This window comes from Sceloporus occidentalis, unplaced genomic scaffold, assembly GCF_023333645.1.
Source record: "Sceloporus occidentalis isolate IW3139 unplaced genomic scaffold, rSceOcc1.0.p SCAF_167, whole genome shotgun sequence".
NCBI classification, from domain to species: Eukaryota; Metazoa; Chordata; class Lepidosauria; order Squamata; family Phrynosomatidae; genus Sceloporus; species Sceloporus occidentalis.
The window spans coordinates 1,861,703-1,877,052 of record NW_028317147.1 but is presented as its reverse complement, the minus strand read 5'-3'; the positions used below and the strand labels follow the sequence as shown (position 1 = coordinate 1,877,052).

Sequence of the window (15,350 nt, the reverse complement as noted above, 5' to 3'; positions counted from 1 at the left end):
CCAGGGCTGGGGCAAAGTTTCTTGAACAGTAATAGTCCACCTCTTTTCAGAATGTTTGGGGTTATTTTGTTTCATAAATATTGTGTTTGGGTTCTTGTACTTTGAAAATATTGTTTTTTATTACATCATAACAAAATAAGAATGTTAATGTAAGTTAAGTTGTTTTTTTAACATCCAGTTCATTAAATTATTTTAAATAAACGAAAAATTTGCATATTGTTTTTTTTATCCGATTAATCGATTAATCGAAAAAATAATCGGCCAACTAATCGATTATTAAAATAATCGTTAGTTGCAGCCCTAATCTTAACTATGTTTTTTTTTCTTTGATAACATTTGTTCCTATTTTTCACTAATGTTTTATTAGTCTTTTCAATAAATCTGTTTTTAACTTTGGAGGTGACTTTCTTTGTGTGTAAATCCTTTGGGGGTTTTTCTTTGTTTTCTTTATTTTAAGACTGACCGTTTGTGGTATCTGTTGTAAAGCAGAATAATCCCATTTTTGAATGGTTCATGTACCAGGCTTGGAATAGTGCTATTACAAATAGTTAATACTTTTCAGAATACGAAAGGGGATTATTGTTATTGTACAAAGCAGAATATATTTCTTCATCAAGTCTCACATAACTTGTTTTTAATAAATTGTGAGATTGCAAATGAGTTGCAAATGAGTTGAACATCTGGGTTTTGTTCACTGTAGCTGGAATTTGCGGAATTGAACATTTCGATAGTGTGTACTATGCATTATTAATAACCAAACCCAGTAGGCCCCTTTGTGCACATGCTTAAACTAGTGAACATTCTTGAAAATCACCACACATTGGAACTATACATTGTACAAAGCTAGCTCAGCCATAGAGTAAGGTTGGCTTTTCACAATGCATAGTGAAGTGAGCAAGTTGAAGTCTGAGCTCTCAAACAAATGCCCTCTAGTCTTAACTATGCATTATTATGGGCCAATAAAAATGCAAAGGGTTAATAGTATACTTTTCTTAATCTATGTAAATTGAATCAATCCCTAGAAAAAAAACTTTAGCATAACACTGGCTAGCTCTAAAGAGACATGGTTGTTAACAGACTGCAAATGTAATTTATATTAGGTCGATATCTGGACAACAGCTGTTGAAAGATCTTAACTTTCCAAGGAAACTCATGACTGACTAAATTGATGTATGACAGTTACATGACATTTGTTCATAGCTTTTGCAAATTGTATTTATATCACATTGCAATTATTTAAGCCCTTTAACTGAAAGAAAACCATAAAAAATGTCACTTTATTGTTACAAGGGGAAGTGCTTTTACATTTTAGGTATTTTCCTTGCTATAAAGCATGCCATACTATTTTGTCTCAAAAACAATTTTCAAAATATTCTGTGTTTTGAACCTTGCATACCTATTGCACTTATTTGTATGAATATTTCAGATATTGACCTTGGTGGTGGTCAGCATAATAATTGGGTATTTAGCGCCTGAAACTGTACAATATTTGAGCTAAGATGATTGATGAACTGAAGTATCTATTGTCAAAACCACACAAGTGTCTGCGCACCCAAATAATAAGTGAGTAAATTATATGTGCCACACAAAAATAATATGTACAAAGATACCCTTCCAGCGAGCGTTCCCACACAGTATCCAAAAGGTTCATATATAAAAGGAAGAGAAAAAAGAAAGAAAAAAAAATATGGTGTAGATATCAAAGTAGGTCTTAAAAAAACGCTATTAAACAGATCGGACCCTTACAATTTAAAGGGCATAAATATGCCCATACATAGAGTGTAATGGTCTCCTTAGGAGTTTCTTTATCCCACACTGGTACTTGTAGATAAAGAAGGTAGGCAGCGGAGGGGAGTAGGTAAAAACGATAATTTTATGGCAGACAGGAGGCTCATATTATGCAATAGTCTTTCTTTACTACTGGACAGCAGCAAGGGTTAACCAAACAATATATGTTGAGAAAAAAACAAAGAATCAATCAAACATGCTAGGTATGCAGGTAATGACCAATCAGAGCATATCACAGGTAATATAACAGGTAACTTCCTTAGACTCATCCTCTTTCTCGCTGCTGCGACAGTTAAGTATACACCTATATATTTTTCTCTCTCACAGTAGCAGATTTATTGTTGCTTATCGTTAATATTTGTTTCTAGGGCTGTGGTTTTGCTCACCTGAAACCTTCTTCAGCCCTCCTGTGCACTCCGTTGTTTGTTTCTTTGGTTCAAACGGACACTGGAGTCGCTCGTGCATTTTGCACGGCAGACATTTTAAGAGCTCTCCCTTTGTGGAAGCCTTTCCCCTGCCCCGCCTCGTGGGACGCGGCTTCCCTTCGCTGCCCACGAGGCTCCGCCAGCTGGTGCTCAGCTGTTTGTCTGTGCGGGAATATTTCAGTCTGAGGATTTACCTCAGAATTTAAACACTGTTTGCCTTGCATCCTGCATTCCGTTACTGTAACTATCAGGGCCGGCCCGACAATGGAGCCGAGTGGGGCAACCAAGCCCCTTTTTTTTTTTTTTTTTTTTTTTAAAGCGAAAGAGAGAGAAAGGGGCGCCGAGCTTACCAAGCTGTCAGTACCCGCTCGGCGCCCCTCTCTCTCTCCTCTGCGGCGAGTCTTCCTGTTCGGTCTCGGTGCCGGCTTGTAATGCTGAGTGCCGGAAGATTTCCGGCGCTCAGCATTACAAGCCGGCACCGAGACCGAACAGGGAGACTCGCCGCAGGACTGCTGAAAGGTAAGTACAAGGGGGGGGGAAGGGTAGATAATGGGGGGGCAGCGAGGAAGGGTAAATAAGGGGGGGGCAGCATTTTAAAATTCGCCCCGGGCGGCATTTTGCCTTGGGCCGGCCCTGGTAACTATATATATTTCTACATATTTAGATTTGTTTGCCTGGCAGCCTTCCAACCGTCTGAACCCTCAGCATTTTATTCATATTTAAAGTGATTGTTACTTGTTTCCTACTATGTCTTCTAAGGACCATTCTAAGAAGGCTATCACAGACGCTAGCCTTATGGGGCCGGCAGGTTAAGCGGATTCCTTAAATGAGGACCATTATAAGAGGGTTCAGGAAGTCTCTACTAATAAGTCAATTTCTTCGGCAATTATCATGGCCATGACGTCGATGCAAGAGTCATTTGCCCAATCTGTGGCCGCCGCCATTGCTCATAATACACACAAGCGTAAAACTCAAGGTCTCTCTACTCCTTCCGACCTATTCTGGTCCACTGAAGAGTCCACTAGACACCTATCAAAGGGACTCAAAAAGTCTGGTAAAGTGTACTGCAATTATTGACGATCCAACCTCTATGCAGAGGGAAAAGGATCAAGACTCTCATGACACTTGTCACGTCCTTCCCAGGCTGCGGAGCTGCATATCTCGCTCTTGTTTCAATTTCCCTGTTTTGCTACAATCCATTCCTGGATTTCCTTTTGCTCTGTTCTGATCTTCCATTCCTTATTCTGCTTCAGCTCTGTTTCCTTTATAAGGTGTGCTCCACCCGTGTGTTCTGTTTGTCTCAGTCTGCAGTCTAAAGGTATGTCTACAGCGGGGTGTCCTGTCCTGTATCCCCGGCAGCGGGGTGTCCTGTCTTGTTCCCTGTTGTGCCCTGTGTTATGTATATCTTGTCTGGTTATGTTTATTCCTTGTCTTGTTCACTGTTGTGCTCAGTAACATGTATATCTTGTCCTGTTATGTTTCGTGCTTGGTCTCCCTGTCCCTTGCTTGTTATGTGTCTGCTATATTTCTCTGCTTAGCTTCCATACACCCAGCCTGCAGCATCCTGCATATGAGTCTTGTGAGATGTCTCATGCCTGTTCCAGGGTGCCTGCAGGATTTGACTTTGTTCTGGACTACATCCGCTGCTATATCAGGGCACTGGTGTTTGGCTGCACATCCCTAGATGCTCATCACCCGTGTGAGTGCAGTCGCCCTGCAACCAAGCCCTGTTCAATTCCACTACTGCACCGTAACTCCTGCACACAATCTTCGGGCGCGCTGGGTCTTTTAGTCATCTGTTTGGACCCAGTCCGTGACAACACTCTGCGTTCACACCGCAGTTCAAAACATGGTGTATCCAAAAGACACCACATGCCCTCCGTCCGGGAGGATGACATATCAAAACGGGCTCGGATAACTCCTTACAGGGGTAAACCAGACTCATTTGGCACGTCCCATAGTGACAATTCACCCTCGGACACCTCCAATGATTCAGATTCGGAGGTTGAACCCCCTCTTAGTGTCTCCTCTCAGGAGTCACAAGATCAGGCGACTACTACCGCTACGGAGGATTTGGTCCTCAACAAAAAAGGCAACCCCCTTTTTGACCCGGGTAATATTAAACACCCGAGATCCTCTGAGTGGATCCCAGCCACTCATGTTTCTCAGTACACGGAATTATGGTTGCGCAAGCCACTCGACAAGTCAGCCAGAAACAAATTACGGGCGGAATGCCCAAGACCTTCTATCCATAATAAAGCTGCCGCTACCCATGAATTGGACCCCATAATTATTCAGTACCTCAATAAAACTGGTAAGAACCCCAAAAAAGGCCTAGACAGGTCAAGATAAGCTTCTCGACCTGTTGGGTCCACTTGCCAAAATCTTCCATATGGCACTGAAAATCTTAGGGGTTGGATTCAGAGATCTATATGCCTTTTCGGCAATGTTAATTCCACCCTGAATAGTGAGCGGCGGATATCAGTCCTTATGAAAATGGACTCTAAACTGACTCAACTGGCTACCCAGGAACCTGTCTCTTCTGCTGAAGGCTTACTATTCGGAGAACCCTTCATTAAGGAGATAGTGAAATATGTGGGGCTATTCTCTACGCTCAACAAGGCAGAGAATTCACTTAAAAAGGTGTTAACTCTGAAGGTTTTCGGCAGGGCTGGGAAAGGTCGCTTTCCCAGCCGCAAATTTCAACCTAGAAAACACCAACAAGGCCCTTCACAATATGACAGAATTCAATACTCTAGTTCATATCAAGCCAATCCTTTCTTCCCTTCCCGAGGAAGACCTTGGAGGCCAACGTGGCTACCCGCGATCCAGACCATCGGCTGGTAAGTCCGTTTATTCTCCCTTCTTCCCACACAAAGTTGGGGGCAGACTCTCACGTTTTTTCCATGGTTGGGCCCAAATTACCTCAGACAAATGGGTTCTAGACGCCATCAGGGGTTACAAGATAGAATTTCTTTCCACTCCAATCCAAACCCACATCCTTTGGTCTTTGACCAAATTCATCATGATCTCATAAATCTAGAGATATTAGATTTGAAGAATAAAGGAGCTGTTATCCCAGCTTTTCTCTCCCCTCACGGTTTTGTAAGCAATCTATTCCTCATAAACAAACGAGAAGGGGGTCACAGACAATTTCATACGTTATCAACATTTCAAGATGGAGGGCATCCATCTGTTAAGAGATCTTTTACTAACAAACGATTGGCTCGTAAAAATAGATCTCAGAGATGCGTATCTAAGCGTGCCTATACACCGTTCTCACCAACAATACCTCCAATTCGTTTGGAATCAGAAATTATGGCAGTTCACCTGTCCTCCCTTCTCAGGGTAGTAGGCCTTCTCTCGGCCTCTATCCAAGCAATTTTTCCTGCTCCTCTGCATTACCGGGCACTTCAACGCCTCAAGGCCCAACACTTGAGAGAAGGCTTAGGTTATTCAGACGAAATCTCTTTGACCCCAGAAACCAGGGAAGAACTCCTATGGTGGCTTCCCCATGTCCAATCCTGGAATGGGAAGACTATCTTCGCATCCTTCCCAGATATTACCATAGAATCCGATGCGAGTCTAGCTGGCTGGGGTGCGAGATGCGGCCCCCGTTCCACGGGAGGGAAATGGTCCCCTCTTGCACAGAATCTCTCTTGCACATAAATTGTTTGGAGCTTTTGGCAGGTTCTTTCGCTCTAAAGAGTTTTGTGAAAGACATTGCTGCGTATTCCTGCGGATGGACAACATATCTGCGGTCCAGTATGTCAACAAGTTGGGGGGCACCAAATCAAAAGAACTGACCAACCTTGTCAAGGGACTTTGGCACATTTGTCTAGACAGACATATTGTCCTAAAGGCAGAGTACCTTCCTGGCCTCTCAAACACAATTGCAGACTGGAACTCCCGTTACCTGGCCGACTCCAGCGATTGGATGCTAGATCCAGCTGTCTTCCATCAATTGAAACCTCTAACGCTAGACCTGTTCGCGTCACGTCTCAATCGGCAAGTCACCGATTTCTACAGTTGGGTCCAGATCCGGGCGCTTTGGGTTCAGATGCACTCACCCAGATATGGCCATCGGGGACCCTATATGCGTTCCCTCCATTCATGATGATTCCCAGGGTTCTACTCCAGACACTCTTACAAAAGGCCACTGTAGCCATCATAACCCCCTGGTGGCCTACCCAGTCGTGGTTTCCCCAAATCCTGGGAATGCTGACAGACTTCCCGAGAATTCTTCCCCCGTCTCAGGATTTATTAACCAATCCGTCAGGGGAACCTCATCCTCTGATCCTGTCGGGGAATCTCTCTGTAGTAGCTTGGCTGATCTCGGGGCTCCTGAACCGGACGTCCCGCTTTCTCAATCTACTAGAGACATCCTCTCAGAAGCGTGGGCTCCAGGTACCAGATCTAATTACAGATCTGCCTGGAAACTTTGGCTTAATTGGTGCACACAAAGGGACCTGGATCCCATTCATGCACCTGTAGCCTGCATCCTTAATTACTTGTCCTCTGAATTTGATAATGGTAAAGCTTACCGTACATTAAATCTCTATCGCTCAGCCATTTCAGCTCAGCATTCTCCCATTGATGCCTTGCCTATAGGCAAACACCCCCTAGTTTGCAGGCTCCTTAGGGGTATTCGTTTTAAACGTCCTCCCCTACCCAAATACGTGTCTACCTGGGATGTTAATTTAGTTTGACAACTACTTGATTCATGGGATGATTATGATTCTCTCTCTCCCAAGCTCTTAAGTTTTAAGCTTACTATGCTCTTATGTCTCATATCCTTTAAACGGGTCTCAGATGTTAGGGCCCTAGACTTGACGCAAAGACAATACTCCCTACGGGGTGTCCTCTTCACTGTTCATAGACGTACAAAAACCAATTTGAAGTCTATTTTCTATCCTACTTTCCCTCATAATCCTTCCCTATGCGTAGTTCATTGCCTTAAAGCTTATGAACTCCAGACATCGGATTTTAGAAACCCGTCCTATCATCAATTACTCATTTCATTTCGTAAACCCCATCTTCCTGTCTCTTCACCCACTTTGGCGAGATGAGTTAAACTCACCATGTCCATGGCTAACATTGACATCTCAAAATTTGGGGCCCATTCCACCAGGGGAGCAATGTCTACTAAAGTACTGCAATCTGGTGGCTCTCTGGCAGACATTCTTAAGGCGGCCGACTGGTCATCGGAATCCACGTTCAAAACTTTCTATTTTAGACCAGATCCTCATGTCTCCTCGGTAATATTATAACTATTATGCTTCATTTGTTTATTTGCTTATTTATCTTTAAACTTGCATAATACGAGCCTCCTGTCTGCCATAAAATTCAAGATTTTCATAGCCCCTTGTGCCTGAAAATATAGATTTTATAAAAGACAGGAGGCGAGTATTATCCCACCCATTTAACCCTCCCTTTGGTTCTTCTCTCATATTTTTCAGTTTGAATCTCCACGGATTCCTCATCATCGGTCTAATCTTGACACAGTTTACCAAGTTATTATTCCTGAACGTTTCTTCTGTTCCTTATATTGGACTTTTGTTTTATGACTTCTACAGCTCGAAAGAGGAGGAGTCTAAGGAAGTTACCTGTTATATTACCTGTGATATGCTCTGATTGGTTATTACCTGCATACCTAGCATGTTTGATTGATTCTTTGTTTTTTTCTCAACATATATTGTTTGGTTAACCCTTTCTGCTGTCCAGTAGTAAAGAAAGACTATTGCATACTACTCGCCTCCTGTCTTTTATAAAATCTATATTTTCAGGCACAAGGGGCTATGAAAATCTTGAATTTTAATGTATAAAAGAAAGGCAAACTTGTTGTCCTCCGTTTCGGATGTTACAGAGTCCAGGCTTCAAACTTCGTAGCAGCGCTACCACAAAGAGACGCCTTCGGTATGCTACTCCTCCTCCCAATGTCGTCAACACGCACTACGCATTTCGCTTATCGCTTCATCTGGTGCATGCGCTTGACGCTCTGCCTACTGGTTTATAAAGCAGCCGGTCTATCCTAATTGGTATAAGGACGCTGAGGAAATCGAACAGCTGATGCCAATAATTTGTTTCAGGTGAGTATTCGCCATGATTTGTTTAATTTAACCCCTATGTATATGTCCTGTATGCATATACAAACTCTCTTTAAAAATATATATAAAAAATGACATACAATAAATCCCTCTCGCTGGAAGGGTATCTTTGTACATATTATTTTTGTGTGTCTCATATAATTTACTCACTTATTATTTGGGTGCGCAGACACTTGTGTGGTTTTGATTGCATTTAATTTGGAACATTTTGGGGAGTTTGTTCCTGTGTTTTTGCAGCACCACTTCACCAGAAGGTGTAATACTTATATTTAATTACAATATTGCTCTTCACTTTTTTGTATTTTGAAGTATCTATTGTATTTGTAGGAAGGTAGTATTTAGATCCCATTCATGGAAGACAGTGAGGTCAGAAAATTAGAATAAATTGTTATGCTGGTTTTGCCCCTATATGCCACACCCTAAAATAAGTAAATTTATTGAAACGCAAGGGTTTAAACCTGTAGGTGGGGTCTACACAAGTTTAAGGTGTCACCAAAAAAAAGGGAGGAACATATAGAAAGTTAATTAACATCCTTACTAAAGTTAGTAGCTGTGTTTGTATTTGTAAGTATACAAAACTTATTAGCACTTTTTATCTTGTATTCCCATAAACAGTGGCGTCGCCAGTGGCGGAACTACCGGGGTCGCAGGGGTCGCGACTGCGACCGGGCCCCGGCGGCAGGGGGGCCCAAGCCAAGGGGCCGCCCGAAATCTTTTTTCCGTTTTTTTTTTTTTTAAATAAGGCAGGGGCGTCCAACATGCGGCCCGCGTAAGATTGGCAGCCAGGGCAACCGATCTTACGCGAGCCGCACCTCAAGCCCTGCTACTTACTTGTCGGAGGGTCTTCTGGACTGCACAGAGGAAGCGGAGTTCACGTGACAGCCTACTTCCTCTGTGCTTTAGCAGAGAAGGCAGAGGGAGGCCGCGCCCCCTGCTGAAGTCTGTGAGCGGCATTGAGGAGCTGCAGTGCAGGTAAGGGGGTGGGGAGGGTGTTTGAATGAGTGTGTGTGATTGAGGGAATGAATCTGTGAATGAATGATTATATGAATAAATGAGTGTGTGTGTGTGTGTGTGTGATAGCATGGATGTGTAAGTGCTGGAACCTAGGCATGATGGGACTGTGATTGCTGTTAGCAATCACACTCCTATCATGCCAAGTCAGCCAGTACATGCTGAAACCTGGCCAGCTGCCCCCCTTGTGTAGTGATGCTGCCAGCAGTATGGGGTCTGTACTTACAGCCACCCTGTACCAGCATGTACTGGCTGACTTGGCATGATAGGAGTGTGATTGCTAACAGCAATCACAGTCCCATAATGCCTAGGTTCCAGCATTTACTGGATGGATGTGTAAGTGCTGGAACCTAGGCATGATGGGACTGTGACTACTGTTAGCAATCACACTCCTATCATGCCAAGTCAGCCAGTACATGCTGAAACCTAGCTAGCTGCCCCCCTTGTGTAGTGATGCTGCCAGCAGTATGGGGTCTGCACATCACTTACAGCCACCCTGTACCAGCATGTACTGGCTGACTTGGCATGATAGGAGTGTGATTGCTAACAGCAATCACAGCGAGCACATTCCCATCATGCCTAGGTACCAGCATTTACTGGTTGCCTGGGTATGATAGGAGTGTGATTGCTGTTAGCAATCACACTCCTATCATGCCAAGTCATATTGCTAATTTTGTCCAATTGTGTGTTACCTACTTTTATTAAACATGTGAGTTTTTATTATTATTTTTAAAGGTGGGGGTCATTTTCGGTTTTGGCTAAGTGAACCCTGAATGTTTTGGTCCAGAATTTTCATTTTAGTTCATCCCTAGAATAAATCTAGGGAATCCTGAATTTGTAGTCGCAAAACTTTCAAGGCCCAGAAATCAGTGAGAGGAAGAGTAAAGGTTTTGTGTCATTTTACTTTATTTTAATCTGCATATTTTATTAAAGGCCATATTTTTTGTCACAGTGAAAAATGAGTGCGGCCCGCGCACGTATACAATTCTGATGAAGTGGCCCACTGCAGAAAAAACTTGGACACCCCTGGATTATGCCCTTTGTACATGCGCCCCTTTTTCTTAGATTTTTTTATAGATATGATTCAATATGTAAATTGAATTTGTTGAAAAAAAATTGTTGGGTAAAAATCATTTTTTTGGGGGGGGTGAGGGGGTGGGGGGGGTGAGGGGGTGGGGGGGCCCTTAACAGATTCTCGCACCCGGGCCCTGAGGCGTCTAGTTACGCCCCTGGGCGTCGCTACAGGGGGGCAAGGGGGGGCAATTGCCCCCCCTAGGTTATTCCTTGCCCCCCCTGTTGCCCCCCGCCAAATTTGTAACCACCCAGGACAGTCCCAGTCAGGTGCTAACGACGGCACCTTGCCGTCAGTAGCACTACCTTACCTTGATGGAGGTCTGTGGACCTCCATCACCACCTACCCCGGCGATCTGCCCCTCAAACTGAAGGGCATCACCGGGGCCACCCCATCCGCCCGGTGCCGTCTCGCGCAATGACGCGATGACGTCACCGCGCAACTTTATTAACAACTGACAATTGTCAGTTAAAGAGGTATGGGGGCATGCTGCTTAGATGCCTGTATCTCACCTTTCCAACGGTATATAGATTGTAAAAAAAGAATAACAAATATTAAGTTAAAAAAATAAAAATGTAAAAAAAATGGATTCCAATCAAAATTGCCTAGAGACCCCCAAATTAAATTATTTAAACATAAAGTAGTTTAACTTTAAAAAAAAAAAAAGTTTAAGTATTCTAGCTAAATGATCACTGTGGTAGCCAATGTTACCACAGTGATCATATAGCTATAAAAAGTTACATTCCCTTTTTAAAAATGGCCGATACTAATTTTAAATCCTATTATGCCTTTGATCATGGGGTTAAATTTAGCCAACGGTAGAGGGAGGCAATTTTTGAAATCCTGATGAACTGCAAATATTATTAAAATCAGCCATTTAGCCTGTGTGGTATGTGAGTAACCATCTCATCCCTGGAGCGCCTTGCATTTTTACTGCAAAACTTATTTTTGCTGTAAAAGTAATTTTTTTTTCTCCCTTTACCATCATTTCTTTGGGATTGTAACGGGAAAGAATGGTGTGTGCTTCTGCGAGTGAATGGAGATATGAAAGGCGTGTGAATGGTCAGTAATTAGGGTTAAAGCCTTGACTTGGCATTACTGCTCACGTAGGAAGTTAAATTATGGCACAAAAAGTACACATTTGCAAAAACAACATCCCTTGGCGCATCAAATGAGGGGCTGCATGTGTTTCTAGTACAAACCTGGAGTGCGCAAGACAAAAATGAACATGTCGCTATGGTTAGAAAAAACATATTTTCTAGCCAAAGCGACATATTCCATCATTATTTGTGCACTCAACTTTTGTCCTAGAAATACATGTAGCCCCTCATTTGAAGCTCCAAGGGGTGTAGTTTCTTAAAATGGATGAATTGCCTGAATGAGGGAGAACATGAGTTAATATGTGGATAATCTGTCTGAATGAGGGAGAGCATGAGTTAATATGTGGATGAGTTGTCTGAATGAGGGAGAGCATGAGTTAATATGTGGATGAACTGTCTGAATGAGGGAGAGCATGAGTTAATGTGTTTGTGTGTATCATAGATGTATAATTGTGTAAGGGCAAAGATGGCACTAGCAGGATGTTTGAGCCTTGGGGACCAAGATGGCACAGGCAGGGTGTATATGGGACAAAGATGGCAAATCTTATGTGTGTTATCTGGGTGCTGACCAGGTTCTATGTGGGCAGCGTGGTTGGGGTGTGCAACCTGTGATCTATCCCTGTAATTTAGGGGTTTTAAATATACCTTTAATGCCGTGTTTTTATGTGAATTCCAATTGATCTGTACCTGCAAAGCTGGGTTTGTGTGTTCTTCTGTAGATCCATATCTGCTATGCTATGTTTCCATACATTATTTATGTATACCTGCAAATACAGGGTTTGTATGTCTTGTTCAGTTGATTAATACCTGCAATGCTGTTTCCATGTATTTATTTGATCTATACCTGCAATGCTACATTTCATATATTATTATTGTATACCTGCAAATACAAGATTTGTATGTCTGATTCAGTTTATTTGATATATACCTTCAGTGCTGAGATCACAAGTGAATTTCAATTGATCTATACATGCAAAGCTGGGTTTGTGTGTTAATGTGTTGATCTATACCTCCTATCGGCAGCAGGGTCTAATATTTATATATATATTTATATTTATATCGGCAGCAGGGACTAATATTAATATATATTGGCAACTGGGGCTAATATTAATATATATGGGCAGCAGGGGCTAATATATATATATATATATATATCAGCAGCAGGATCTAATATTTATATATATCAGCAGCAGGATCTAATATTAGGCCCTGAAATCATTTAGTGCAAAAGTTAAGGTATTGTGTTGTTTAAAGGATTTCAAGGATTAGTCTTACTAAATTGTGGCTTCAGGCTTCCCATGTTGAATGTACAAGTATTGTATTGGCCAATAACAAAAGTATCATTCCATAGCACATTACTTTTGGCAATATATATATATATATATATATACGTGTGTGTGTTTTTTCAGTGGTATGATTTAATGGTGGAAATTATTAATGCCCCTCCAGTTTGACTGTGGTATGTTGTGTGCCCCCCCTATATATTGTTTCTAGAGTCACCACTGCCCATAAATATTGCAACTATATAATGTGGAAAAAATGAGCATGGTCTCCCCTGACAATCTTTTCTCCATCTTGCAATAAAAAACAAATGTTTATTTACGGTAAATGACCACAGACCTCTTTAATGCTGAATACCTAAAAATAAAAGAATATTCCGACTCAATCATTTTTAAGTACTTGTATTTTTTAAACCTATTCTCCAATACAGATGCAATCTTTAGGTTAGATTAAAAGATCATAGACTGTGCAAACATGATATAGGAAACTATTACGGTATCTCCCTAAAACATGGCATCTCCTTATTTTAAAGAAACACTTAAGAAAACATGCAACTTTTGAAAGTAATGCATTGTTGTTATAATCTCACTATATGACCCCAGTAGGAAACAAAATGTAAATTCCTGAGGAAGTGGCATCTGATACTTAGTCTAGTTGAAAAGAGATTTTCCTTCTTGTATAAATATTATTTATTCTTTATTTTAGGAGACAACAATGGATGGTCCCAGCAGCTCGATAAACTTTATGAGAAACACTATGAAAAGATAGGCATGAATTTTTTTGAATCTATCGAGAAAAATGCAGAATGCTGTAAGTATCCAAGCTGATTGTTTTATTATCAATGGCAGTTCAACATTTTAGGATATGGACCAGTTGAACTTCCCTGTTCACAGTTTGAAGGCACTTCTCTGTAAGTCATTGTTATGTCCTTTTACAATAGATCTTGTTGAAATGAATGTTTTTTTTAGGAAGATTATGGTAAATTTAATAGACATAAAAAAACATGCATTCATATATTCTGCAGAGTAAAACTACATGACCCCTCCATACTTCTGTTTGATGTTTGTTGGTACAATTAAATGTTCAAGATGCTTTTATCAGCCATCTAATTCTATGCTTTCTACATTTTGGAACAAAGAATTGGGACAAACAGATAATTATCTTCATAGCTCCAATATGTCTTAATCCACTTATCATGAAGCCGCAATTATTCCAGTGTTAAAGATGAATGTTCCTGATTGGTTGGCAGAAACATTTGTTTACTAATCTGCATCTAGCAAACTCAATCTCTCTTGAATTCTAGCACTGAGTCATGCTTAGAACAGCGCCCGATAAGATGTCATCTTTATTACAATGTTTGTCTTGACTGAAAGCTTCAATATGTGAGAACTTCATAAATAAAGGATTAAATTATCACAACAAAAGCAACATGCTATACTTGGCAAGTTATGTCTATTGTACGGTGCATTGTGCTTAATAGAACTGAAATAGGTTGTTGTTTAATGCTTGGATGGCAAGAGGGATTATATATGCTTACAAAAATGCTGAATTTCTGCAAGTTTTTGATGTACCACAATGGTATTTCTAATATAGGTTTTAGACCTAGGTACAGTGTTTAAGATTCTCTAAACTGTCCCTTTTTTTTTAGGAAAAACTGTCCACTTTGGGACCACAGTCTCTCCATTTCTCTTTCCAACCTTAATGATGAAATTTTTTCTAGAAGTTCAGACTCTTTGAACTTTTTTGGTTATCACATTAAACTACAACCCTATAAGTCACATTTGTTTTAACTTAATATCATAAATAAGTTTAAAACATTTGGATGTGTACATATATATATATATATATATATATATATATATATATTACATGTGAGTACTGCTAGAGAAAGTTTAACTGAGTAACAACATATACCGGTATTTAAGAGTAAAAACATATTCCCCATAACTGCAATAAACAGTTTGACCGTGCAATGCACCAACACCAGATGGCAAATCAGTGATTTTCCTCTTTGAGAATGCAGACTATACCTAACTAACGTTACGGCAGAGAAATCATAGTTGTGTCCCATGCCATTAGAAAGAAATGTTCAGTCTTCTAATTTGAGGTTACCCTCAAGGTAACAAAAGGCTACTCCCTATGTAACCACCAACCAGGTCCCAACCATGGAGCACAGCAAGCGTGGTTGTGGTTTCCATCTGTATTGTCTAATGGTACAGACATAGAGGGCCATCATAATGATAATGTGTATATTGTATTATTTATTATAATGTATCTACATCCCAATCCATTATTCAAATCTACCTTGCTAAGAAAAGCAGCCTTCTTATTCAAAAAACCTATACATTATTGCTTTTATCTGGGCTAGATTGTGCTCTGAAGAACAAGAGGCCAAAGTTTACCCTATGTAAATGATTGCTTCCCAACAGATATGTGAGTGGCAAAAACACTCTCATCCAGACCTAACCTAAGAATCTATTCAGTCATTATTTAAATGCAGTACAACAACTGCATGGGAGCAAATTGCAGGAAGGTTGAACTTGATGGAATTAGTAATTTAGTTTGA

General features: G+C 41.0%; 1 protein-coding gene across 2 annotated transcripts in view; it reads left to right on the top strand.

The window, feature by feature from the left end:
- The window catches only part of LOC149279413 (relaxin receptor 1-like), a 100,431-nt gene that overhangs the window by 29,010 nt on the left and 56,071 nt on the right, over window positions 1-15,350 (top strand). Inside the window, exon 2 of one of the 2 annotated variants that reach the window (XM_089501236.1) lies at window positions 13,490-13,594. The exons of the other annotated variant lie outside the window; for it this stretch is intronic. Coding sequence (XP_089357362.1) covers window positions 13,490-13,594 — 105 coding nt within the window. The remainder of the gene's footprint in view (window positions 1-13,489; window positions 13,595-15,350) is intronic. 2 annotated transcript variants of the gene reach the window in all.